The 26,288-nt window shown below is 54.5% G+C and overlaps 1 protein-coding gene across 1 annotated transcript; it reads left to right on the plus strand.

Annotated features, from left to right (window-relative positions):
• Positions 1–2,102: 2,102 nt before the first annotated feature.
• ALPL (alkaline phosphatase, biomineralization associated) lies at positions 2,103–25,282 on the plus strand. Its single transcript, XM_087914793.1, is given in 13 exon segments — positions 2,103–2,189; positions 6,690–6,804; positions 7,580–7,699; positions 8,583–8,698; positions 12,071–12,245; positions 14,940–15,115; positions 19,288–19,404; positions 19,406–19,435; positions 19,775–19,844; positions 21,481–21,615; positions 21,735–21,926; positions 22,229–22,348; positions 22,805–25,282. Coding segments are annotated over 12 exon segments (1,584 nt in total). The 5' UTR covers positions 2,103–2,189; positions 6,690–6,740; the 3' UTR covers positions 23,074–25,282.
• The last annotated feature ends 1,006 nt before the right edge of the window (positions 25,283–26,288 follow it).

Consider the following 26,288-nt stretch of genomic DNA (forward strand, 5'->3'; position numbering starts at 1 on the left):
CCTTTGCTGCCTGGCCGCCTTGGGAAGATTTGCCCCCTTCCCCTGCCCCTCGGTCCGACTCTGGGGACAGGCTCAAACCTCTGCCGGGCGAGGGGACCCTCCTGCCCCGTGGCATGCAGCTAAATTGTCCCCTCGTCCATCCCAAGATCTCTTGCAGAAAAAACAAATACACACACAAAAAAGCCCCCACCCATTGGGGGTCTTTTCTGGGCAGGCAGGAACGTGCTGGGAGGGTGGGGGGCTCGGGCTGAGCTCTTCGGCTGCCCAGAAGGGATGGATGGCTTCCTGCATCAGGGTCTCCCTCCATTTCAGCTGCAGTCAAGGATGATGGGCGATGCAGTCTGGTTCTCAAATGCCAGTGGAGCCTCTGCCTCCCACCCCCACCCCCTACAAACCACAGTGCCCTCCTCCCGTGGGTCTGTTCTTTGGGACCCACCCCACTTCTGGACACTGGCACGACTCCAGCCGCTTCCGACCCAATGGCACACTGATCAAACTCCTCCAAAGCGCCACATTTTTTTCACCCTTGCCCCCATTTCAGGATCCAGGTGTTCAAAACCCAGAGAAGGAAGAGGTGAGCCCGGCGAGGAGGAGGGTGCCAGGGCTGCCAGTCGCCGCGGCGGAGGGCAGAGCCCTTCTTGCTTCAGTGTGTGCTCAGTGTGTGTGTGTGTGTGTGTGTTGAAAGGACACAGCTGTTGTTTTCTCACCGGGCTAATGTTTCGCTCGCTCTTGTTTTTACAGCTGTGCAGTCGCGGGGCTGGCATTTTCTCCTTTGCGGATTGGCAACTTCTGCCCGTTTCTTTGCAGCGCTGGAGCGCGCGCGGGGGTGGTGTGTGAAGGGGAGGGTGGGAAGACCAGCCTGCGCATGCCCGGAGCACGCGTTTTTTGCCTCCAGGGTCAAAGTCTGGCGGTTGTGTGGCAGCGGCCCGGGAGGCTGTGTGCCCTGCAGCCTTGGGCACAGAAATGCCTGGCACCTTCCCAACTCTTGGGTGGTTGTTGTTGTTCTTTGCAAAAGGCGCCAGGAAGGCTTCCGCGGACGCCCAAGGTGGCGCTTTTGCCTGCCGCACTTCCCCATCCTGGTGAAGCCCCAAGTCCTCGCAGGTCCCCTTGGCACCAGGTGCCAGCCAGGTGCCCCCGTTGGGCTCCACAGAAGAAGCCACGAAACGCCGAGCTTCAAGAAAAGCCCACCAGGGATTAGCGGCGCCCTCCCCCTCCCCACTTCCAACGATTGGCCCGGAATCTCGGCCGGCTCCGGGGCCGACGGGCAGGCCAAGGCCACCATCCCTCGGCGCCCGCCTGCCGCTCCGTTCCGCTTGCCGGAGAGCGCAGCATCTCCGTCCCTCTGCTAAGGCCGGCCCGTTTCTTGGCCAAGGCTGCCCCCTGGCGGCAGGAGCGCAGCGTGACACCCGGCCACTTTTGCGCCGCGGAAGCGAAGGCACCGCGACCGCCGCCCGTTATTCTCTCCCCCCCTCCCGCCCCCGGGGCCGCGCGCGGCATCCTCAAGCGGTCGAGTGGGGAAGGGGACGGGTCCAGGTCCTTCCTCTCTCGCTGGATCGGTTAGGATGCGGGAAAAAGGATCCCCGGGCGGAGAAGAAGCAGCCACGGGCGAAGAAGGGGTCACGCCCAGCCTCTTGCCCCACACGGGATCCTAATCCATCAGGGAACCCCCACACCCATCCCACCCCGCCACCCCTTTCGGGAAGGAGCGCCTCGCGTTAGTTCCGCGGCGCGGGGAAAAAAACAAAAACCAACCTCTTCCTCGACAGGTAAAACTTCCGCGCAAGCCAAAGCGAAGTCTTGGGAAGGGGGCGATCCCGTCGGAGGCGCGCACCGGCCCGGGTGCCCGGCGGAAGGCCGCCGGGGAGGGCAGGGGTCGCGATCCCCGAAGGAGACTCACGCAGCGGCCCCTCGCCCCATCGGCCGCCCAGCGAGCCCCGCCGGCCAAGGGCTGCTTTAGGGCAGGAGCGTCGCCCTTCCGCGGCCGGGGTTGGGGGGAGAGAGGGAGAGGCGGCGGCCGGCAGAGGGCAGCGTTGCTTTCTCCGGGCTCGGGGAGCCAAGAGGGGGGAGGGGGCCGGTACCCTCCCCCTTCCCCGCCTCCTCCCTCCGCCGCCTCTCGCTTTAAAAGCCCCGCCGGGCCCTGCAGCGTGCCCGGGAGTCAGACGGGGCCGGAGCGCAGGAGGAAGACGCAGGTGAGGCCGAGGACTCCCCCGATCGCCCTCCTCCCCTCCCCTTCCCCGTCGTCCCGACGATCTTCGCTCCCTCCCGCCGTCGCAAGACCGAACGATGAGCCGCTTCCAGGGCGAAGCGGCTCAGCACCAGGCGGGCTCGCGAGGAAGCGCATCCCCCACCCGACCCCCGGGGAAGGGATTCGCGTGCGTCGTGGGGAGGGGACCCCTTTTTTCCTACTTTACCTCCCTCCCCCCTCCCACGAGGCTCAGCGGCGCCAAAAGTTGCCACCCGCGCCCACACCGGCCTCGCGAGGAAGACCACGGTCCAACAGGACAGGGAGAAAGGAGAGTGGGAAGCAACGGGGCTGTTTCTACCCCCCCCCCCCAAGCTGCATAGCTAGTCAGATTTGGGGGTCGGGGCTCCCCCGAATCCCTTGGCAAGGCTGAGTTGGGGTCAGGGAAGGGAGGCTCTTGGGACACCCCCTTTCCTTCCCCCCCCAAGCTGAGGACTCTGCTCTCCCCAGAGAAGCCCCAGCTATTTTGGGGGGGTGTTGCTTTGGGGACAGAGCTGTCCATGGCTGGCATCCAGAGTCAGTGCCAGGCAAGAGGTAGCAAGGCTGCCAGGCAACACCAGGCAAGTTTGCCACAGCCAGCGGCTCCCTTGGCCGGGCAGCGAGGATTTTGTCCTCCACAAACTGCCTGGCTGATCCAGGCCAACCCCCCTCCCCTCCCCACCCCACCCTGCGGTGAGAGGGGGGGGGACTGAATTGAGTGTCCCATGGAAGGGGAGTCTGCCAGCCACTGCCGGCAGGGAGGCGTGGGGCAGGTGTGCAAACCCTAAAAGCAACGTCTTACCTGGTTGAGGAAAGGTGGAAGAGAGAGCAGGGGAGGGGGCCGAGAAGGGGCACCGTGGATCCCCCTCCCACCCGCCCAGGAAGAAGCCGAGAGAGATTCGCCCGTTTGCCCAAAGACGGGTTACCCAGCCTTGCCAAATGCCACTCACAAGAGCGGCAAGTCCCTGACACCACACCTGTTGGCGGATTCATCCCAGCGTGCCAAGAGTGCGGGGTTCCCCGATGCACAGTCCCAGGCCAGCCTGTCGCGCCTCGTTTGTGGGCTGGGAGCGTTGCCGGGAAGCCAAAAAGGAAACCTCAGGCTCTCTCTGGAGCTGAGCTACAGCCGCACCCCCAGAGCAGCAAGAACCCCTCTGCCTCCCACTCCCCACCAGCTAGAAAAAGGACCCTCCCTAAAGGGATTACAGGAGAGACACCACCACGGGGCAAAGAGAGCTCAGCCAAAGGGGCCCATTAAATCCGCCTTCCTCCGGCCGCTTATTTCCCTTGCTCTTTCGACTCCTGGTTCCCCCCAACGGAGAGAATACCCCCTCCCTGGCCGCCTGGGTCGCTCCGTGCCTACAGCAATGGCTGGGGGACTTTCTCAGAAGGGCTCCCTTCGCCAATGGACCGGCCCTGCCCCGAGTGGGTCTCTCATACAGGCCGCCTTGCCAGGGAGGGCAACGGGACAGGGAGGCAGAGGTGCCAAACGCACGGCGGACATTCCTTCTCCAACAGGGTGGCACGTGGGCCGTGAGGTTTCCTCTGCCGGCGGCCTCTGTCCGGCGAAGGGGCGGGGGTCGGTTTCAAGGTGTCCACCACAGCTCCCTCTGTGTTGAACGGGGTGGAAAGGATTGTCCTGTTCCCTGTTGCAGGAAAATACCCCAAGCTGGAGGTCTTGAAGGCCGCCGGCTGGGAGAGAGGGGCTCTGCTGCGGGCTGCCTCTTTGGGCAACCAGGGCGAAGGAGCCCGGCCAGGCAGAATGGCGAGCAGGCTTTCTTTCCAAAATCTCCACCTCAGCCTTGCAGAAGACCCCCACCCCCCCGGCCCTCTTTCTGAAGCTGCGTACAGGCAGAGGCAGCAGCTGCTCCCGCCAGTGGCCAAGGGGCCTCCTTCCGGCTCTTTCTTTGCTGGGGCGGGGGAGGGTGGGTGGGTGGTGGAAGGAGTTGGCTTCAGGCCTGCCTGCCTGCCAAAGGCTCCCGGCTTCTCTTAAGCGCATTTGATGGATTCAGCGGCGCTCAGGGGAATAATCCCAGAGAATTAGTGGCAGCAAAGAGAGGCTTACGGGGCGGGGCAGGGGGTGAGGTGGAAGGGGAGGAAAGCCGCTTTGCCCCACACGCAGGTGTCTTCGTGGGGGAGCCCGGGAGTCCCGCTGGAGAAGATTTTTGCAGGGAAGGGGCTGGGATAGAGGCTGCTTCTCCCTTGGGCAGCCCGGTGGGGAAAGACCCCCCCCTCTGGAGACAGCCAGATGCACCGAAAGGAGATTTGCAGGAGGAGAAATTGGACGCGGTTGTGAGAGAGGAAGCGCTGGGTGAGTGGAACTACGTTGGAACGTTTTCCTCAAGGGAGGCTGCATCTGCAGAGGTCCAGCTGGCCAAAATTGCCTAGAGCGCCGGTTCTTCCAACCGAGGCTGTCCAGGCCTCACCCTCGGCTCTCCGTCCAGTTGGGGGCACCTGTTTTTGCCCTCTCGCCTGCACTGGCTCGGCCTTGCGTTGGCTCCGCCAGGTCTTAAGAGCCCAAACGCGTCCCAAAGATGCAACTTGGAGAAGTCGTTGCTTTGCCAAAAGGCCAAGTCCCCTTATCACTCTTGAATCTTGGACCAAGAAGGAATTCGAGTCTCTTTTGAGCTGGACAAACCGTCCAGCCGTCTTGACGATGAGGACACGGAGGCGGCTGAACGAACTGGTTTTTTTTTAAAAAAAAATATTTTTTTTAGAGATTTCCATTCCAGATTACGACTTCGAACTCTCTGGCGTGCAAACAGGGACAGCTCCATGGGCTTCTCAGCTTGTCCAGATCCGCCCTTCTTCGATGGGCTCCAAAAATAAGTTCAAAAGTCTACCGGTAAAGAGGAGAGGTGGTCCAAAGGCTCTAAAGCGCACAAACACACACACACACACACACACACACACATGCACCCCGTTCCGCCACCCTTTCTCCAGCTCCAAGCTTGCACGCTTGCACGAGGATGAATGGCTGCCCTCTTCCCGGAGGCTGGAGCGAGATTGCTGCCCAGGAGGCGGCTGTTGCAGCATCTAACAACCCCCCCTCCCGCTCCACCCTTCAAGGAAACGCTCCCCGTGAGGCAACACACAGGAAGCCGAGTGACACCGCAAGACAGCCCGGGGCAGGAGCGGGGCTGACACCCACCCACCCAGGCCTGCAATCTTCTCCCGCCAAGGAATTCTGCTGCTACAGATGGGGGTGGGGGTGGGGGGAGCAGCAGAGGCAGGCAGGGAGACAGGCGTGATTTTTTTCTCCTGCAGGGAGATCAGGTGACGGTTTAACGGGTGAACAGAGTCGGAAGGGACCTTGTAGGTCATCTAGTCCAACCCTCCCCGCCCAAGAGCGAGACCCTGCACCATTTCTGACAGGGGGCAGTCCAATCTCTCCTTGAAAGTCTCGAGGTCCCACAAGCCTGCCCACGCTTCCCTTGCGGCCCCCGCGGCTATTGCCATCGATCGGAATTAAGAGTTGGAAGGGACCTTGGAGGTCTTCTAGTCCAACCCCCTGCTCCATCAGGAGACCCCCATCCCGTTTCAGACAACTGGCTGTCCAGTCTTTCTTAAAAGATGGTGCGCTTATGCCCGCCCCTCACAGACCTCTTAGGAATGGGGTGAGGTCAACAGAGGTCAGCTTGAGGGTACAGGACTGGGAGCTTGAGCAGGTGACAACAGAACCAGGTAGTGAATTCCAGGCATTGACCACTTCCTGCAATCAAGTTTGAAGTGGTTTACTTTGAGTTTATATCTGTTGTGTGCTCTTGTGTTGTTGCAGTTAAAGCTGAAATATTCGTTAAGTGGTAAGTTGTCGTAACGTAACATATGACTTTATGTACTATGCTTAAGTCCAATCTTAGCTGGCGTAGTTCAAGGTTGTCTCAGCCAAGAATCTGTCAGGTATTCTGCTGTCAACAGGAGAATGTAGTACTCTTCTGGTAAAATACTTCTGGACTCGCTCAATTTATGTCTGATATACAGTGTGGATTCCAGACAGCAGAGCTGTATTCAAGTATTGGTCCAGCAAAGGTCTTGAATGCCCTAGTTTGCAAATCAATATTACCAGAGATGGGGCAGCCCCTCAAATACTGGAATACTGCTCCGATGTCCCCCTTAGTCCTTATTTTCTCTAGGTTGGCGATACCCAAATCCTGCAACCGTTCATGTTTCGTTCTCCAGGACTTTCGTTCTCTTAGTTGCTCTTCTCTGCGCTTTTTCCTAAAAGTCTCGACATCTTGTAACCAAAACTGGGTGCGGCGTTCCAGGTGTGGCCTTACTAAGGATTTCTAATGGGGCACTAACACTTCGATGTGATTTTTATTCTGTGCCTCCGTGTTTATACAACCAAGGATTGTGTTACCCTTTTGGGGGGCTGCCGGCGTACACTCCTAGGTCATGTTGAAGGGATGGCGCTGATCGCTTGCGGCTGGCTCTGTGGCTGATGGGGGTGTCCCTGTGCTTCTTGCAGGATCCAGGGACTTTTGCTGTGCTGGGGAAACTGGTTCCCCGAGTCCTGACGATGAAGCCCCTGCTGCTGTTGCTCCCCTTCTTGGCACAGGCCTACCTCTCCTTCGTGGTCCCAGGTAAGGCAGGAGGCTGGCCGGGATGCTCGGCCAGGTGTGGGGAAGGAGGGAGTCCTGACCTGGGCTTCCCCAAATCACGAAGCAGGCTCCTCGTCCCGACAAAACCCCTTTTATTTAGTCTACCGTGAATTCCTCTCATTCACATCCAGCAAAGTCCCGGCAAACCATCTTTCAAGGTTGAAGTGCAACCACAGACCTTAATCAGGCTTGGAGAGTTGCCAGGCCGATAGCTCCCAAGCGCAACCCTGTAGCAGAAAATACTTGGCAAGGAGTCCCTGAGAGTCACGAACAAATCTTCACACGAATTAAGCAAATCTTCATGCTAATTAAACCAACGAATTGTTTCCTGAAAGCACCATTCCCCGTTTGCTCTTCTTTATACCCTTTGGGAGGGGCCATTCACTGTCCACCTGAGCCTTTACTCCCGAGTCGACCCTTGTTCCTTAACTTCCCTTCCCCTGGCAGCTCTGTGCATGCTCACACTAGGAACAGGCTCCAGCTGTTCTTCTGCCCCACTGATGTCCGACTCCGAAGGCAGCTGTTGGACGGCCCTGGCCCCATCTCTGCCTCTGATGCAGAGCCGTCGTCAGACTCCAGGACTCCCCAACCTCCTCACTGTCCGAGTCCGCTGGCTGCTGGCGGGTCACCACAGAGAGTGCTAAGCAGGAGCCCTGTGTATGTGGTGTGTGTGTGTGTGTGAGCGTGTGTGTATATATATCTTACCAGAGACACAGGTATTGGGGTGCTATTGCCCACTTCCTCCTCCCTAATGCAGAGAAAGAGAAGGACCCTAAGTTCTGGAGGCTCCAGGCCCAGGAGACACTGAAGAGAGCGCTGACCCTTCAAAAGCTGAACACCAACGTGGCCAAGAACGTCATCCTCTTCCTTGGAGACGGTGGGTGCTGCAGGAGGGCGGGGTCTGGGTCTCCCCCATTCTCCTTGGTCACAGGCCGAGAAGGGTGATCCCTAACCCTAACGCCCTCGGCCGTCCCTTCGTTCAACTCACTGGGGAGCTGTGCACGGAAGGTAATGAAGAAGACACGCTAATTCTCCTCCTCTTTGACCAGCTTATTTTTTATAACTTGGGACGGGGTGGCTCAGTGGCTAAGACGCGGAGCTTGTCGATCAGAAAAGTTGGCAGCTTGAATCCCCAGCGCCGCGTAAGGGAGTGAGCACCCGTTCCTGGCCTCAGCTTCTGCCAACCGAGCAGTTCGAAAGCACGTAAAAAATGCCAGCAGAAAAATAGGGATCCCTTTGGTGGGAAGGGAAAAATAGGGAGCCCTTCGGGCATGTAGTCCTGCCGGCCACGTGACCATGGAGACGTCTTCAGACGGCACTGGCTCTTCGGCTTTGTGACGGAGATGAGCACCGCCCCTCCCTAGAGCAGGAAACGACTGGCACGGATATGCGAGGGGAACCTTTTACCTTTGGCTTTTTATAAATAACTTGAGGCGACGGGCGTAGTTCTTCCTCCTCTTTCCCCCACCACCCTATGAGGTGGGCTGGGCTGAGAAAGAGCCTTCCACGCAGCTCGCGGAATTGCCCGTCGGGCGAATGCCACCCCCAACCAAGCAGACTGGCATGGAGGACATTTGGGTAGTTAAAAAGTTCTCGAGGAACGTCACGGCTGCGTTTCTCGGCTGACCCTGAGGCTCCCGGGCTGCCCTGTTGGCCGTGGCTGGATGGGGGAAACTGAGGCAGCTCCAGGGACAGCGGAGTGGGGGGATCTCTTTGAACTGTTGGGGTCAGCTACTCACCCAGGCTCTCCTGTGTGCCAGGGATGGGCATCTCCACGGTGACGGCCGCTCGCATCCTGAAGGGACAGCTGCAGCAACGAACTGGGGAAGAAACCCTATTGGAAATGGACCGCTTTCCGTTTGTGGCCCTGTCTAAGGTAAGGAAATCTTTCTTCAGGGCTGGGTGGAGAAGTTAAGGAAGCCAAAAGAGGAAGAATTGCAAACCTCGCGCCTCACTCGTTCCGGGGAAACCTGGCAAGGCTCCAGGTGACGCATACGGACCCCGGCCCAGAGGGAGAGGCTGACAGGACAGCGGGAAACCCGAGGTTAGCTCATGTCACGGTGCAGGCGATTAACTTCCCTAAGTGGAAAACAACCACGCACACCCAGAGAGACACCTGACTGCCAAGGGGTGGTTTTGGGGACAGGAAGGCAAATCACCAGGAAGCACCCGGGCACAAGATGCCAAACCTCTGCAGCCCGAAGGAAGCAAAGGCGGCTTCCCGCAAAACACACAAAAGCCATCTTGGTAGACAAAGAGGGGAGGGTGCCGCTGTGTCACACAGCAAAAGGGCACAAGGCCCACGCCCACAAATCTACCCAGGAACCTGTTCCTCTGCCATCACATGCTGAAGGCTGGCTGGTCTGCATTATAAGACCAAACATCACACCTTAGTTCCGTGACAGCCTCTCCAAGCCTTCTCCCTTTTTTTTTTTATAAAATTTTTATTGTTTTTTAACACACAAACAAACAGACAAAACATAAAAACATCAGCTCTCCCGTATTTATATACAAACAGTGAGTCGGTTGGTTCATCAGTTTTGTGCATTCATTTCATAGTCACAATTACAATTACCTTATATAATAACTCTTATTGTCAATGCAAACTTATATATCATCATATCATTGTTAAAGAAAAAGAAATTTGACTATACTTTTATTCAATCATGCCTTTATGAGATAACTATATTTTAAGTAATTTATTCTAAAACAAATCATATAGTTGTACCAGTTCTATCCTTCTCCCTTCTTGTCTCCTAAAACAGGTGCTTGGGCAGATGACAATCTGGTCCTCAGAGGAGAGAGAGAGAGAGAGAGAGAGAGAGAGGCTGGGAAGCCAGACCTAAGGCTGCAGGCTTAAGAGATTAATAGAGCTGGAAGGGACCTTGCAGGTCATCTAGTCCAACCCCCCACCCAAGCAGGAGACCCTACCCCATTTCTGACAAATGGCAGTCCAGTCTCTTCTGGAAAGCCTCCAGGGATGAAGCTCCCACAACTGCCAAAGGCAACTTCTGTTCCACGGGTTGATTGTTCTCCCTGTCAGAAAGTTTCTCCTTATTTCCAGGTTGAATCTCTCCTTGGTCAGTTTCCATCCATTATTCCTTGTCTGGCCTTCAGGTGCTTTGGAAAATAGCTTGACCCCTTCCTCCTCTCTGGGGCAGCCCCTCAAATATCATGTCTCCCCTGGTTCTTCTCTTCCCTAGACTAACCAGGCCCAGTTCCTGCAACCGTTCTTCATGTTTTAGCCTCCAGTCATCCTGGTTGCTCTTCTCTGCACTCTTTCCAGAGTCTTGACATCTTTTTTATAGTGTGGCGACCAAAACTGGATGCAGGACTCTAGATGTTACTAAGGCTTTATAGAGTGGTATTAGTACCTCACATGATCTTGACTGTATACCTTTGTTAATGCAACTTAGGATTGCAATGGTTTTTTTGGCTGTTGCCACACACTGTTGGCTCATAATTAACTGGTTGTCCACTAAGACTCCAAGGTCCCTCTAGCACAGTTACTGCTATCAAGCCTGGTTTCACCCAGTCTATAGGTGCACTTTTGGGTTTTCTTGCCTAAGTGATCACAACCAGGCTGCCTCTAGCTGATCTCTGGGAAGAGTCACGCAACTTCCCTTGATGGCTCAAAATCCCCTTTTTTGGATGGGATTATGGAACTCGGCAAAGCTCACCAGGAGGGAACCACAAGAGAGCAGAGGTAGAACAATCCTCCTTCCCCGGACAAACATCCCACCTCCGATTTTTGCTTTCCTTCCCTGCAGACATTTAAAACCTGCAGTTATCACAATGGACAAGCCACGCTTGCTTGCTCAAAAGGAGGAACGTTGTGCAACCGCGGCCTTGCCAACTTCATGCCTCTGGTCCGCACAAAAAGTCCCACCAACAGGAATGGAGAGGAGATTAATATTAGTCTTTTGTTACAAATTCTGGGACACCGGGTTCTAGGCCTGAGTTCAGACATGTTCGCAGCTCGGCCGTTCGCTCGCAAGTGTAGGCAGCCAGCTTAAATGGGCAATGAAATGAGCTGCACCCAATCAGAGAAATTAAACTTGCTGATGGCGGTTCAGGAGGGGAGAGGCTAGGAACCAAGTTGGTAGCCATAAAGCTGGCACCCAGAGCTGTATCCCCAAGGCTTTTGACAGTGGTGGGATTCAGCCGGTGTAACAACTGGTTCAGTGAGCGCAAGCTCTGCGTGCACATGCACGAAACGTGTGCCTTGTGCGTTCGCGCAGCGTTTCAAAATCGCCCGTTTTCAGCTCTCAAACTTGCCTTCTGCTGCAGCACTGGTGCGTAAAACAGCTGATTCATGCGGCAATCTGCTGTGCCGGGCGAATCAGCTGGGCTGCAAAACATGGAAGTAAAGGACAGAGTAGGGGAGGGGGTCGCCAACCATTTGGACCTCAGGGACCACCAACCTCATCATTTTAAATCCGGCGGATCAGAGACCCTGGAAAAATCCCCCCCAAAAAAGTCTGCAGGAAAATTCCCCACCCTGTTTTCCTACCAATCCATCATTCTTTATTTGGGATTGCAGGATACTGTCTCCAGCTCTGTTCTCAGGGAGAGAGAGAGAGAGAGACTTTTGGCTTCTTGCAAGGAAAGCAGCAGAAGCAGCAGGAGTCTTTCTGTCTCTCCCCCAAACTCCGCCAGAAAGGAGTCTTTGTGAGACATGTCATGCCGGCGCAGCTTCTTGGAGCAGGAGGCCTTGCAGGGTCCCAAAGACTCATTTCTGGCAGAGTTTGGGGGAGAGAAAGAAAGACTTTGGCTGCTTTCCTTGTGTGCAGCCAAAAGCAGAAGAAGAGAGAAGTGGAAAGAAGCAGCCCGGTGGCCAGGCGAGGCGCATGGGGCGCTTGGGGCAAATTACCCCCTCCACCCTTTCCCCCCTCCCCTCACTACCTCATGTTGTTCGCAATGCAAGCGATACAAGCCTTGTGTTCCCATGTGGGCAGCGCAGCCTTATGTTCCCATGTAGCCTGGATTAATTGCTTTGGGGGGGGTGACATTTCTCTGTGGACCACCAAAATTTTCTCGCAGACCAGCGGTCCCAGACCCACTGGTTGGTGACCACTGACCTAGGGGAGGGACAGGTGGGTGGGGCTAACTGATCACCCGAACTACCGGTTCTCCTGAACCGGCTGAATCCCACCCCAGGCTGTGGGTACATCCACGGTGGGAAGCAGCAGGGCTCCTACAGGGTGAATCGCTTACCATTTTACAATTCTTTCTTTCTTTCTGGCAGACCTACAACACCAATGCGCAGGTGCCGGACAGTGCGGGCACCGCCACCGCTTTCTTATGTGGTGTGAAGGCCAACGAAGGCACCGTGGGAGTCAGCGCAGCCGTGACACGGTCCCAGTGCAACACGACAGCCGGCAACGAAGTGACCTCCATACTCAAGTGGGCGAAAGCAGCAGGTGAGGCAATCGAGGTGGGTGTGAGGTGGGCGGCGGTCAGCCTGGGATGGGTGGCCTGGGGTCTCCCTCCTTGAGGAGTACGTGTGTTGGGAGGTCTTGGGAAAGTCGTGAACTTAAAAGTCGTGCGAAGGCTTCAGAGTTTGACGTTGGGCGGTGCTCGGAAGGCTCCCAGGTGGCTGGCAGCCAAAAAGGTGTCTGATAAACAATTAGCTTTTGCAATTGCTGGGCTTGTCTTTCCTCGAGATGAGGTGGCGCTGCCAGCTGAGCAGGAAGCGGGATGTGGAAACTGGCCCCTATCGTGTTTGTATTCCTGACCCAAGGTGCTTCTCACGGGTCTGTAGAACGTGCTGGACGCTGGTGTGAAAAAGGCCTCGTGGTTTAAGGCTCTTCCTTAAAGGTGACCATAAACCATCTTTGGCAGATGTTTCCCCCCCCAGCCCCCCGTGCAAAGGAGCGCCTGCCCGGGTGTGTTTGGAAATCGCCAAGAAGTGGCAAGTAAGGCTAAGGCACGGAGGAGCTTTGTGCAAAGGGTTTCACGTACACAACCCATGCTTTGTAGCTAGAGAGCCGGAGATGACAAAAGGCTGCAAAGAAGCGAGTGGATGATGGTTTGGGGGGCAAAGGGGGTACCTGAACAGCCCCGATGCCTTTGGCACCGTAAGGTCCAACCTTGTTTGATAAAAGTGGGCTTGGAAGCGGATGCCTGTGTCCAGACATCCCAGGAGGGACTGAGAGCCAAGTCGGCACCCACAGTTTCAGTATCACGTCCGCTTCTCTCTGTCAGCTGGCTTGTAGCGAAATGTGGTTTAGGCAAACCAGAATCCAATCGGTTGGAGAGCACCAGATGGTGAAGGATACCGGCAGACAGATGGCGGAAGAGACTTGGTCTGGCCTGTGAGCAGCCTTGGCTGCCCCTTGAAATTCCAGAGCGCCCAACTTGCAAGGTTTCTCGTAAATTGGGAAACGGACTCTAGAATGGGTCCAGAAACTGAAAGGAAGGATAGAAAACTTGACCTTCCTCTAGAGGGGTGAGGAGGATGGCACGGAACATGGGACTGGGATGTGTGGTACGTGACCTTGCACCCTTGCTTGGTGGCATCTGAGCTGCGCGGTGGATCCGTCCCCTGTTGGCGGAAGTGGCCCTGGACAAGGAAGGGCTGAGGTTCAACCCCACCGCCTCGCTGGGGAAAGGTGGGGAAATCCCAGCCCACAAGAGGAACAGGTGCTTCTGCACGCTTGTCTCAGCTCTTCCACACTCAGCTCCCTGGCCTGCAGCTCTCTGTTCTCAAGGCTGTTCCTGTGGTTAACCACCATCTAACTCTGAAGTGAAGAGACCCAAGCTTTGCAAGAGGAAACCAATCGGGCGTCAGGATCGGAAAGGACGACCATGATTGAAGAAGCAGTGAAAATAGCGGGGAGACTTTTAGGGTAGCCAGGAGAATCCCAGATTAGCAGCCGGAGTCGGAAAGGCTGTTGTTTAATAGCTTCCAGTAAAGGCTGGAAAGGAAGTAATTGTCCAAAGGGAAGTGACCAAGGATGAGCACGAGGGGCATTATATACGCTGAGAGGCCCATGAAATCCACACGGGTGAATGGTACACCCCAGCTGAGCAGGGAAGGAAATTAATGTATTCCTAGCCATGAGATTTTTTTCAGAGGAATTGCTTCACGGGGCTGGTGATAGAGGCTTCTCTTCTGGTATGCACAGGTACCTTTGGAGGCGTTCGATAAAATGAAATCAGGAAGGGGGCCTTTTTTCCCCCCAACTAAGCGTTAAGATTTGCAGAAAATAGATCATACGCCCGGGAGAACATTTAGCGCCTCCGATGCTGGAGTGAAAACAGCAAAGGCTCACCTGTTGCTAAAAAAAATAATAATGCGCTTGCTGAATAAGCCACCCCTGGATGCCCTAACGCGCGGCATTAAGGCACGACAACCGCGGTCTGTTAACCGTGGGGAGGGGTCCACAGGACGCTAAGCCACAGACCAGCAAGCTGCCGATATCATGGCTGCCTGGACCATGGAAATTCCTCAAGGCCACGAAAAGCGAACGAGGAAAGCTCTCACTTTCCTTTCTGGTAAAGCAGCCAGGAATATTTCGGTCACTGCTTTTGTTTGGTCGTTTTTTAAAATCCTTTTTCAATAGGATTCTGTGCCCTCTAAACAGCCAAATTTCAGAGGCGAGATAAACATTAAATCTTTAGTTAAACGGCCATCAGGGACTTATTAACTAACTGGCATTCAAAGGTTAGACAACTGCCCACTGCCCGGGTTGTGCACAGCTGTTCTACTTCAGGGTTTAATTTAATGGAGACTCAAAATCAGTAACCACAATAAATGTCAGGGGTTTTTCCGCCCCCACTCCAGCTTCCACAGGCAGGGGGTGAGTGGGTGGGAGAGTGGAGGGGAGAGTAAGCGGAGGATAGGGCCCCATTGTTCTTTCCATGGGCGTGGAGTGCAGCGGAGAGAGACAGGACAAAGTTTAGCTAAGAATTTTTTTAGAAAACCAACAGTTCAGCCAAGTTGATAAACTTTGAGAAAGGCTGAACCCTTCGCAGAGAAGTAGTTGATTTAGCCGAGTAGCCAAGGAAAGCACTGGCACTATGCCCAGGCGGGCTTTTGTGCCCAGGAGACCCAATACCCCCACCCCCCTTGGTGGCAGTGATTAATGTACCTTTTCTTCCTCCGGTGGCAGGCAAATCTGTGGGCATTGTCACCACCACCCGTGTCAACCACGCCACACCGAGTGCTGCATACGCGCACTCGGCCGACCGGGACTGGTATTCGGACAACGAGATGCCCCCCGAAGCGCTTCAGCAAGGATGCAAAGACATTGCTCACCAGCTGTTTGAAAACATCCCGGACATCGAGGTGAGTCCCAAGGGAGAGGCCGGAGAAACCGGTCAGGGGAGGGGAGCTGCAAGAGAGCAGCCGTAGACTCTGGGTAGGTCCAAAGTGCCGTTTCTCCTCCTTGGGTGGCTCCCTGGATGAAGGCTCCACCCAGGGAGACCCTCAGGATCCGTCCAGGTAAAAGGAGACGGGCGATGAGTCAGGTGTTCCCACCCGTTTGAGCCATGGGAGGTCCCTCCTTTCTCTACGTCGGGTTTCCAACCAGGAGCAAGGATGGTGAGCAGATCAAGAAGCCCCTTCAGGATCGGGGCCTGGGCCCGCTTTGCTGCCTTTTGAACCCAAGACCTGGGAATGGGATGGAGGCTCCCCGTCACCTGTTGATCTTCTGCCAAGCAAAACAAACAACAACAAACCCAGGGAGTGAAACGCTGGATCTCAGTTCCACCCGACGACTTCTGGTCGTCTAAGCTGGATTTTCCTCCTTCTCCGCCTCCTTTCCAAATCCTGGTCTTGGTTGGCCTCCATCTGCCCACTTTTCACCAGTCAAGCCCAGTGGTGGCATTCAAATTTTTTTTCCCCCACCGGTTCGGTGTGCGTGGCTTGGTGGGTGCGCTTTGCGCTTGTGCCCGTGCACCAAATGCACGCTTTGCACGCTGCAGAGGGTTTGCTTCTGACCTTCTGTACTCTCCCGGTGTCTTCAACAGCTGCCGTGCGACAATCTGCTGTGCCGCGCAAAGCAGCTGAGCTTCAAAACCAGGAAATAAAGGTCAGAACGGAGCCGGGGCCAGCGGGAAGGCCCAGCAGCTGATAGTCAGAGACAACAGGTTCATTCACAGATAATCCTCGGAGCTACCAGTTCCGCCGAACCGAGCTGAACCGGTAGAATACCACCCCTGGTCAAGCCATCTCTCCAAAGAATGTACCCACTGGTCTGTTTTAAGGGAGGATGTGCATCCTTGTCTCTTGGATCACGGCCAAGAACCTTTCTGGGCCATCATTTCGACAGAGTTCCCTTCCTCCTTCTAAGATGGGCGTCTTCAATTGAGGCTCGGAACTGAGATGGCTGTCCTCCACAAGGCAAGCCGGCCCCTGGGGTGATGAAAGGAAGCGTGGGAAAGAGGTTTACAAGGAGGGAGGGACACCTGCCTCTTGATGACCCACAAGGAGACTTCAGTTGAGCGAAGAGCACTCCCAGTACAAGAAGCTTGGCTCGCTTTCTTGAGAAGACAGGAAGCTTGGTTCCCTGTCTTCAGAACTGCCTCAAGTTGAAGTGCAACTCCTTAAATTCCTTGAAAATTAAAAGTCCTCCAGTCCAGTCAAGGCTGACTGGTGAGGAAAGAAAATTGGCAAAGGAAGAGGCAGAATGAAGAGGGCTGAGTCATCTTGGCAGCCGTGGATAGTTCCCATGGCCAGAACACCCCCTCCCCATTGGGGGGGGGATGGGACAGCACTATCCTCCTGTTGGTCTCTTCTCCTTTCTTTGCGCTGCTTTGTCCAGTCCAACTCTGGGCTTTTCAATTCTCCAACTCTATTATAAACACGGAGTTGATATATGAGCATGAGGCAAACCACATACATTAACAAAAGCTTGGCTTTTGTTTGTTTTTTTTAAAGGAAAAACACTCTCAATTACAGGTTGCAAAATTGCTTATTAATGGTTTGGAAAGCCATCTCTGGCAATGAAGTAAGAACACGGGTGTTCCTGGAAAAAATCCCCCTCCTCTGGATTTATGACCTTTCCCCATCTCAGCATGAGTAATTCTTCGCCTTTGATTCTGCTGCTGGTGGTTTAAATCATGAGGCGTGATGGCAGCTCGGATTTTCTTCCTTTCGATTCCTCCTAGCCCAGATAATTTTGATTCAAGCACGCTTCCTAGCCCAGAGAAAAGGGAAGAAGGAAGAGAAAAAAAAAAATCTGAAGTTCACCGAAGAATCAGCAAATCACCTTCGGCCATCCTTGAAAAAGGCAGCATCCTCTAAAGTTTGGAGTCTAAACATACGAACAATGTGCAAAAACCATTAAGGACCTCAGCCTTTAATCCACTGCATAAATTTTTTTCCGCATGTGATGAAACCTGAACTTATTGCATAAAACCATTATTAAAACAAGCTTTTGTGACTGGCAACGGTTGTTAACTTTAATGAGTTTCAAATGTGCCTGAAATGAAATCTTATTGTCTCCAGCCAAAGTAGACAACTGGCACAATATCTCCCTGTTTGAGTGCATTGGTGTGCACTCCAGAGATCTCATCCTGCTCTCATCCTGAGGTTCAGAACAATGTTTTTTATTTTTTAAACAGGGGATTTTGAAGCCAGTTTTTTTCCAGTCTCCAAGCTGGCAAGAGCTTCTTCCTGTGATGTTTGGAAGGACATCACTTCCAAAAAGGGATGTTCTTTGGAACTGAGGACCTATCTAGGGTGTCCACTGATTTCCCAAGAAGTGGACCAGGGCTGGGTTCAGCAGAAACAGGAGTCTCAAGAGGTCATTAAGGGCAGGACAAACGTCCCAGCCTGAACGCAGCTTTCCCAGGAAGGCCTGCCAGGTTCAGAGAGGGGACACAGCACCGACGGCCCTTCTTCCTCGCTTTACTGGGGCAGATGGCACGTTGCAAGAGGAACCAAGCGGTACTTCGTGGCATTGGGGGTGTCTCAGTAGGAGCCCTGCGCCTTTGTGTTTCCAAACGGCTTCCTTCGTTTCAAGGAAGGTTGCCCTCACACACAGACACACACACACACACCCCAGGAGAGGAAAAGTTGCTTGGCTGATCCCTGCAGCTGGCAGGCCCCAAAGAACATCTGGATTCCATAAAACGACCAACCATCAGGGGCAGGAAGCAGGTTGAGGGCTGCCTCGGTGCATCAATCCACACCTTAGCGCCGCGGAACGAAGCGAGCTCCCGTTCCTTGTCCCAGCTTCTGCCAACCTAGCAGTTCGAAAGCATGTTAAAAAAAAAATGCAAGTAGAAAAATAGGGACCCCTTTGGTGGGAAGGGAACAGCACTCCGTGCGCCTTGAGTCATGCCGGCCACATGACCACGGAGACGTCTTCGGACAGCGCTGGCTCTTCGGCTTTGTGACGGAGATGAGCACCACCCCTAGAGCCAGAATGACTAGTATATAACAGAGGCCGGTTCCTGGTTGAGGGCCGTTCCCAGAATCTGTCTCCTTCCCATGAGCAGAAGTCTCACTTCTTGCACTGGTTATGAAACCCTTGGCCGGCGTGGGAAGGCGGCCTTGCCAGGAGAGAGGCCAGGAGGCCCCGGAGGAGCTACCTTCCCGTCCCAAGGCTTGGCTCAGCCATGGCGCACATCTGGCCATCCCAGCTGTTTCCAGGTGCTGCAATTCTTCTCCACAGAGCCCTTGGCACCAGGTGCCCCTCGAGTCTACCGTGCAGCTGCCCTGTGGGTTGAGGCCGGCTGGCCAATGGCCGTGCCTGCACCGGTGCCAACGTCAGCTCCCCTGGCATCGGGCACCACATTTTTCTGGGGTAAATAAATAGGTGCGTCTTTCCGTTTGAAAACAAATCCTTCCGGAGAAAAGGAGAACTAAATCTGTCATTTAAGTAGCTTAATAGGGGCTTTTTTTTCCCCTTAATATATAATTTTAACTTTGTTCCGAGGCTGGAAATAATTATACCTTAGGCAGCCAATTCTATTTAATATAGATCTTTCGGTGTGTAATTATTATGATTATTTCGCTGCTGCTGCTGCTGCTGCAGTTTCGTGATTCACCTTCTAAGGCCCTAAATCCGAAGAGGAGACTGGAACAGCCAGTAGAAAGGGATTGTGGTCAAATAAATAGGTTTTCCATCAAGGCCGCCTCAGATGCCTGCCCAGCTGAATTAAAATCCTCTTCGTTTGGGAAAGGAGCCTGAAGGCGCCAACCCAGCCCTTGGGCAGCGTTTCGGTTGCCTCAAATTGCTCTTGGACTCTTTCCTGCAGCTTCTGCCAAATCCCCGGCTGGGTAAGCGGTCTGGCCGGGCCAACATCAGAGGTGATGGAGGCCTTGCTGTGCCATCACAGGGAAGCCTCTGCGTCCCCTTGTCTCTGGCCGTCCTCTCTCCCCTCCATGACGCTGTGCCCCCGGCCCCGAGGGTCTCTCTCTCTCTCTCTCTCTCTCTTGGTGGGGAAGGGGTCTGCCTTGACTGGCCTGGGCACTTGGCCGCCAGCTACCCTCTCGTCTCCTCCACTCAGGTCATCATGGGAGGAGGCCGGAAATACATGTTCCCCAAGAACACGAGCGATGTGGAGTACCCGGAGGAGGAGAAGTACAAGGGGACCCGGCTGGACAACAGGAATCTGGTCCAAGAGTGGCTGGCAGGACGCCAAGCCCAAAGACAAGGTGAGGAGGCAAAGCTGGCCAGTTCAGCAAAGCGGTTTCTGATCACCATCACGGAGGTAGGGGCTGGGAAGAGAGGAGGTGGCTTGCCCCGGGCGAAGTCTAGTTGAGGTTCCTCCTGGGCATCAGATCCTCCTCCTCCTCCTCCTCCTCCTCTTCTTCTTCTTCTTCTTATTCTTCTTCTTCCTCTTCTTCCCCCTTCCTCCTCCTCCTCCTCTCTTCGGCCTGAGCCACAACCCCCTTTGTCAGCTGCCCTGGCCATCCTTGGAGTCAGGGAAGGGGCAGAGATCCCGCTTCTAAAATACCCTTCGGCTGAGCAGCCCTCCTCTCCTCTTCTCCCAGAACGCCCTCTATCTATGGAACCGGGCAGGGCTGATGGAGCTGAACCCAGCGAAAGTCGACTATCTTTTGGGTGAGTTGGGCAGATGGGTGGGAGCTCAGGTGGACTCTCGGGGTCCTGGCCCCCTTTAGCAGAGACCCCCCCTCCCCCCAAGAGCCCCTACGGCCTCCGGATTGACCTCTCTTGACACGACTCGCTTGGCCAGTCTTGGCACTGAATTTATCCCAGTGCCGGATGTCCGTCACACGAGCAAAGGACAACGCTCCCTCTCCAAGCCCAAATGGATAAAATTAGGGGGGGCGGGGGGGGGAAAGAAGTAAGGATTTGGGCGTGTCATTCGCCCTCCAGCGTGGGATGAATTTGTAGGCAATTCAAAGGCCCGAGAAGCCGCCTCGCTTGCTCCCCCATTTTCGTTGAATGGGTGAAGGGGATAACGATCTTTTCTGCCGGTCCGTTCTTTGCCTTTGGGATAATTAATGGCTACAAAGTTCTACTCTCCGTGTGAGCGTTTCCTCTTGCAAGGAGGGGCGCTGGGGGGCTTCGGAGAAGGACAGGCAGCTGAGGGTTGGCACCTTGGCAAGGAGCAAGGCTGGAGACCCTCACAGGAGCAGCCAGAACATTTGTTTGTTTTGTTTTGTTTTGTTTGTCAAGCATGTAGGAGAAAACAAGTATAAGTATGAACATAATGTATAAACATTTAAGTATAAACGGGTATAAGTATATACATAATAGAGGAGTATGAATAAATGGGAACAGTAGGACAGGGACGGTAGGCACGCTGGCGCACTTACGCACGCCCCCTTACAGACCTCTGAGGAATGGAGTGAGGTCAATAGTGGTTAGTTTTGAGGTTAAAGGAGGGGGAGTTAGAGGATGTAACAACAGAGTCAGGTAGTGCATTCCAGGCACTGACCATTCTGTTGCTGAAGTTGTATTTTCTGCAATTGAGTTTGGAGCGGTTTACTTTGAGTTTGTATCTATTGCTTGCCCGTGTGTTATTTCCAGTTGAAGCTGAAGTGGTCGTTGACAGGCAGGATGTTGTAGCAGACAATTTTGTGTACTAAGCTGAGGTCAGACTGTAGGCACCGTAGTTCTAGGTTGTCCAGGTCCAAAATATCAAGCCTGGTAGCCTACGGGATTCTATTGCGAGCAGAGGAGTATTTCTCGGGAAATACCTCTGGACTCGCTCAATCGTATTAATGTCCGTTATAGTGTGGATTATACAGCTGTGCACACAGCAGCGCATCCTCAGGACAGCAAGTCGCTGAAAAACAGCAGCTGAAGGGTCCTGGTGGAAAAAACCCCCACCCCCCTCAGTTGCCTGGGTGGCTATCAACTCAAAAATATTCCTCTGGTCTTTTAGAGTTGCCAGCAGAAAGGGAATAGGGGAAGCAGTGCATTCCTTAGATAATTCTAGGCGACTGAAGCTTCTGGCACGCAAGATTATTACTGGAGAGCATGATTGTTGACTCATGGCTATGGATGTGTCCCATTGGAGAATATACATCGGGTGGGGGGAAGACCAGGATCAAGGGTGAAATGAATAATGTGTCTCAGAGTCGGCTACCTCCAAGTAACGCCGACATAGCCACTCCCAGTAAAATCTTCTTTAAACTCTGGGAGACGTGGCTAGACTCAGGATTTAAAAGGGGTGGGTGCCGGCATGGCATCTTCTGGGCAGCTCTTGCCAAGTCCCTCTTTTCTGCAGGTCTCTTCGAGCCCATCGACATGACGTATGAGCTGAACAGGAACAACCAAACCGACCCTTCCTTGACCGAAATGGTGATGGTGGCGATCCGAATTCTCCAGAAGAACCCCCACGGATTCTTCCTCCTGGTCGAGGGTGAGCCACGGGAAGGGGGGGCACCATAGGTGCTGGGGCAGGGGGGCAGGAAGAGACCAAAGAGGGCTGGAGGGGATTGGGGAACCACGCTGGGAGATCACCCTCTCCGTTCTCTGAAGGTGGCAGGATTGACCACGGGCACCATGAAGGGAAGGCCAAGCAGGCCCTGCACGAGGTGGTGGAGATGGACCGGGCCATTGGCGAGGCTGGCATCCTGACCTCTTCCGAAGACACCCTGACGGTGGTGACCGCAGACCACTCCCACGTGTTCACTTTTGGGGGCTACACAACCCGTGGCAACTCCATTTTCGGTATGTGGCGTCTCCGTCCACTGACGCCCTGTGTCAATGCTGGAATCCTTGGTCAGCGAAATGCCCCTTGGACGGCAGAGGGTGCAGTTCCCTGGGGGACAGCCCAACTTGTGGGTCATGTCCACTTGGTGCCAGCTGGTCCCATAACACTGGGTCTCCCTCCTTCCCTGGGCGAAAGGGGCCTGGGAAGTAAATTCTGGCTCCACTTAATGCCGGGAGCGATCTTTTCGTGTCCATATAGAGAAAGGCTTCAAATAGGTTATGGGAGAAGCCTTGGTAAAGATGGCTTCCTCTTTCTCTAGGGCTGGCCCCGATGCAGAGCGACATGGACAAGAAGCCGTTCACTTCCATCCTGTACGGGAACGGTCCCGGGTACAAAGTGATAGCGGGAGAGAGAGAGAACATCACTGCGGTCAATTTCAGTGAGTACCAATCAATGGTTCCCCCTCTTCCTTCCAGCGAATGGGGGAATTAGCGAGACCCTGTTCCATTTCCAAAGGGACATCTACAATGGCTCTTTGGCCAGGCCAGGCCAGATTTCTCCCTGCTTTGGGACCCCTGGATCAGCCCTGGTGCTTGTCCCTCCAAGGTAGGGGTCTTCAAACTTGACAGCTTTAAGGCTTGTGGACTTCAACTCCCAGAATTCCTCCTCCAGTCATGTTAGCTCGGGGATTCTGGGAGTTGAAGTCCACAAGTCTTAAGCTTGCCAAGCGTGAAGACCTTTGCTCCAAGAGTTTGCCAGAGCATCTCTTCTCCCTTGACTGATCTCCGAAGACCGAAGGGCACCGGCTCCATATCCTCCCTCCCTTCGTCTTGCTCCTCCCTCCCTCCCTCCCTCCCTCCTCTCGGGCACTCACCTTCCCTCTCTCTCTCTGCAGCCGATGCCAACTACCAAGCACAGTCAGCCGTGCCGCTGCGCATGGAAACGCACGGAGGCGAGGACGTAGCCGTCTTTGCCAAGGGTCCCATGGCTCACCTCCTCCACGGGGTCCACGAGCAGAACTACATCCCGCACGTGATGGCCTACGCCGCCTGCATCGGTGAGAACCCGGCGCACTGCCACTCGGGCACGCCAAGCAGCCGGTCCGGATCCGTCCCTCTGATTTCGGCCATCTTCTCCGTCCTCCTTCTCCGAGTTTTGTTCTAAAGGCTCAGTTCTTCAGACTTTCCGGGTTGAGGTTTTTGGGGGGGCTTTTTTTGTGTTGTTTTGTGCCTGTTTTGAGGTTTTCAGCCTCAAACTTCCCTCGAGGGGTTTCTGGCTTCGTGGAGGGGAAACCACATTGGACGGCTCGGCCTCTTACACCCCAAGGAACTGCTGTGTTCTGGAACAGAACGGCCCATGGATTCTGGATTGGTGCCGATCGGAGCAGCTGAAAAAGCACCACCACCCCTCTTAAAGAGAAGGGTTTGTTCCATTGGACCAGGAACTCAACAGGCAATCCACCTCTGTCCACATCGGCCGCGTCTTAATTTGAGCCCGAAATAATTTCCAAGCAGCTTCCAAGTGCTTCCTCCAAGCCCCCCAAGGGAGGAAGTCACAGGACACCCCAGGCAGGGGTGATTCAGGGTACGAAGCCCATATATTACCCAAACTCATAAAACCTCCATGTCTCCACCCCATCGAGTCCAAGTTTTTCTGCTGCCAACAGTTGGAACAGGATGTCCCTTCGTATCAATTCCAAAGTCTTTAAAACATGTCACCCTTTTCATTCCCTCTGCACACCCCACATCCCATCGCTAAGAATTGTGACTTAAGCAAATGAAAGTCTGGAAAACAGAGAACTCTGCCGCAAGGGAAGGGATTAAATGAAGCCAGGAGCTGGCAATGGGTGCCACCGTAATAAGCCAGGGTAGGTAGGCACCGACGTGAACGCTGCCCCTGTGGCGCACTGTGGTTTGTAAAAGCCTTGGCTTGCGGATTAGCCCAATGTACAAACCCAGTTACTGTACGCAGCTTATTCAACAAACACCAGTTAAAGGTAAAAATTTGACTTAGCTTGAGAGTTAAGCAAAAATTTGGCTTAGCTTGAGAGGTAGACAGCAAACTCCACCCTGGGGTTGCGTGGGAGGGGGACTGGTTATAAGGGCTGCAGGTGTAAATCACTACAGTGTGGGGCAGGGGTCTGCAACCTCAAACACTCAACAGAGCCATTTGGATCCGTTTCCCACAGAAAACACCGGGAGCCAATAATTTAACAACCGGTGTGACTGGGAGGTGGGTGGTCAACTCGACCTCACTCACTCCCACCCGGCCACTGCCTGCTCTGGAATATGGAGCGAGTCTCCATCCCATGCCTCCCCCTTCTCAGGACAGTGGGGGGAGTGACAGGGAGGGAAGGGGTCAGACAGTGGTTGGGATCAGACAACAGGGAGCTGTAAAGAGCCACATGCGGCTCCAGAGCCGCAGATTGCCTACTCCTGGTGAAAGGGAGCCCATTATGAACTCTGCCCCTCCTGGTGCAGAAGGCTGAGTGGGGGAAGGAGAGGAGAACTGGAGGGGGGCACTGCCCTTCACAAAACGGGGCTAGATAGAAGTCAGACAAGTCTTGACAGTGAATGTCCACCTGGAAGCCAGACCCTCTCTGGCTCTTCATACCTTGAGCAATTCCTTGTCTTTTTCATTTGCTTCTCATGGGCTGTAGGTTCAGGGCAACCAAAGGACACCCACTGTCCCTTAACTGGTCCTTAACTCCATAGAAGTCATTTCCAGGAGACACCATGGAAAGTCTCTCTTTTCCTCTCCCCAGCTTGGGAAGCCATGACAGATGGGCAGAGATTTGCCTTTAGTGGCCGTGCATGGAAAGGGAAGAGGTGGGGAGGCAGGTCCTCTCTTGGTCATCTCTGGTCCTCTCTGGTCACCTCTGAACTTCTCCAGGAGACTCTGGTGGCCTCAGAGCACCAATGCTGGGCTCCAGTCACCGTCGGTTGGGTTCTCACAGCTCTTCCGGTCTTTCTCTTGGGCCAGGAAGAAACGTAGTTGGGAGGCAGCCTTTTTGCTCTCTGCAAGGACAGGACCTTCGCCTCTCCCTGCCACTTTGGGCAGGGCAAAGTCTTAAGAGCACAGGGAGATTTTCTGCTTCCAGGCAGAGAAAGGCATCAGGCAAAGCAGCTTCTTCATCTTTGAGGGATAGAAGGTCTTCTTTTTGCCAAAAAAAAAAGCTCCCAGATCGACCGGCAGGAACACAGGCAACCGTGGGAGAGAGATCTTTGTGAGTTTGCTCTCCCGTTAAAAAAAAAAAAAAAGGAAACTCTAAATTGATTTTTTTCCCCCCTCTTTGTTTGCATAACTTTTAAAACATTGAAATTCAGGGGAAGGAGGAATCTGAAATAAAATTATTTTGAGACCGGCTGAAAAACTGGCTTTTTTTTTTTGAAGGAAATGGGCACTTCTCAGGGCACAGCGGGCATCCAGAACCGCAGATCTGATTTGGGGAACAGCTGGACAAGAAAGCAACGGGAAAGCCATCTGCTGAGGGCACTTCCGAAATTTTGGAGTGAGCTCTTCTCTCCGCTCGGTTGGGCCATCCGGTTCCGGGTGTTGAATTGGAGCCCCGTCCTTCCCGCCCCATTCACACATGTCAAAGAAGGAGCAGGGGAAAAAATTACCCCAAATCCACCCAACGCGGTAGGGGAAACGGAGGGGCTCCTAAAAGAAAGACCACCCTACCACCCATGCTATCCTCCTGGGCGGGCTGATGGGTTGCCGAGGGGCTTTGGGGTGCTTTAAATGTGGACTCCTTACACAGGGGAGGTTCAGAAATTTGCCATTAGAGGCTGGCGGCTTGCAAACCATATCTCTCCCCAGTCAAATCTGGGAGAGTTTGACACCTGGGCTGACAGGCGGAGGGAGCTGGGGGGGAAACGCGTCGCTTTGCTGGCCCCAGAGCCCCCGTTACTGAGGACAAGGGCCAGGGGAAAAAAACTGCAGAGCTGTTTGCCAAGCAGAGTCAACAAGGCTGGGCTACACAGAGGAGCGTCTGATACGGCACCTTAATAAATACGTTTACTCCTATATTTATGGTTGGCGGTTTTCGCCCTCCTGTGTCCCACAAGCGCATCCAAGCACAGAACGCCAGTCAAAAGGTGTCAAGGAACCAAACATGACAAATAACAGAGCAGGAGCTTCCTCAAATAGAAAACTGCTCGCGGGGCGCAGCACAAGGTGGAGGGGAAGCAGCCACGGAGGGCAAGGGGACCGATGCAGGAAACTGGGGGAGGGGGTGTCCTCGGCTCAGCGAAGCCCCCCCGAGTACCTGGCTAGAGGAGCCGGAATCACCCATTAGAGTCACATTCCACAACTGGAAGGCTTCTTAATGGAATTGCCTTGAGAGCATCTGCCGGCTCTCCTTCCCTTGGCACGAT

This window comes from Pseudonaja textilis, chromosome 18, assembly GCF_049901715.1.
Source record: "Pseudonaja textilis isolate UNSWEBS1 chromosome 18, rPseTex1.2, whole genome shotgun sequence".
Taxonomy (NCBI): domain Eukaryota; kingdom Metazoa; phylum Chordata; class Lepidosauria; order Squamata; family Elapidae; genus Pseudonaja; species Pseudonaja textilis.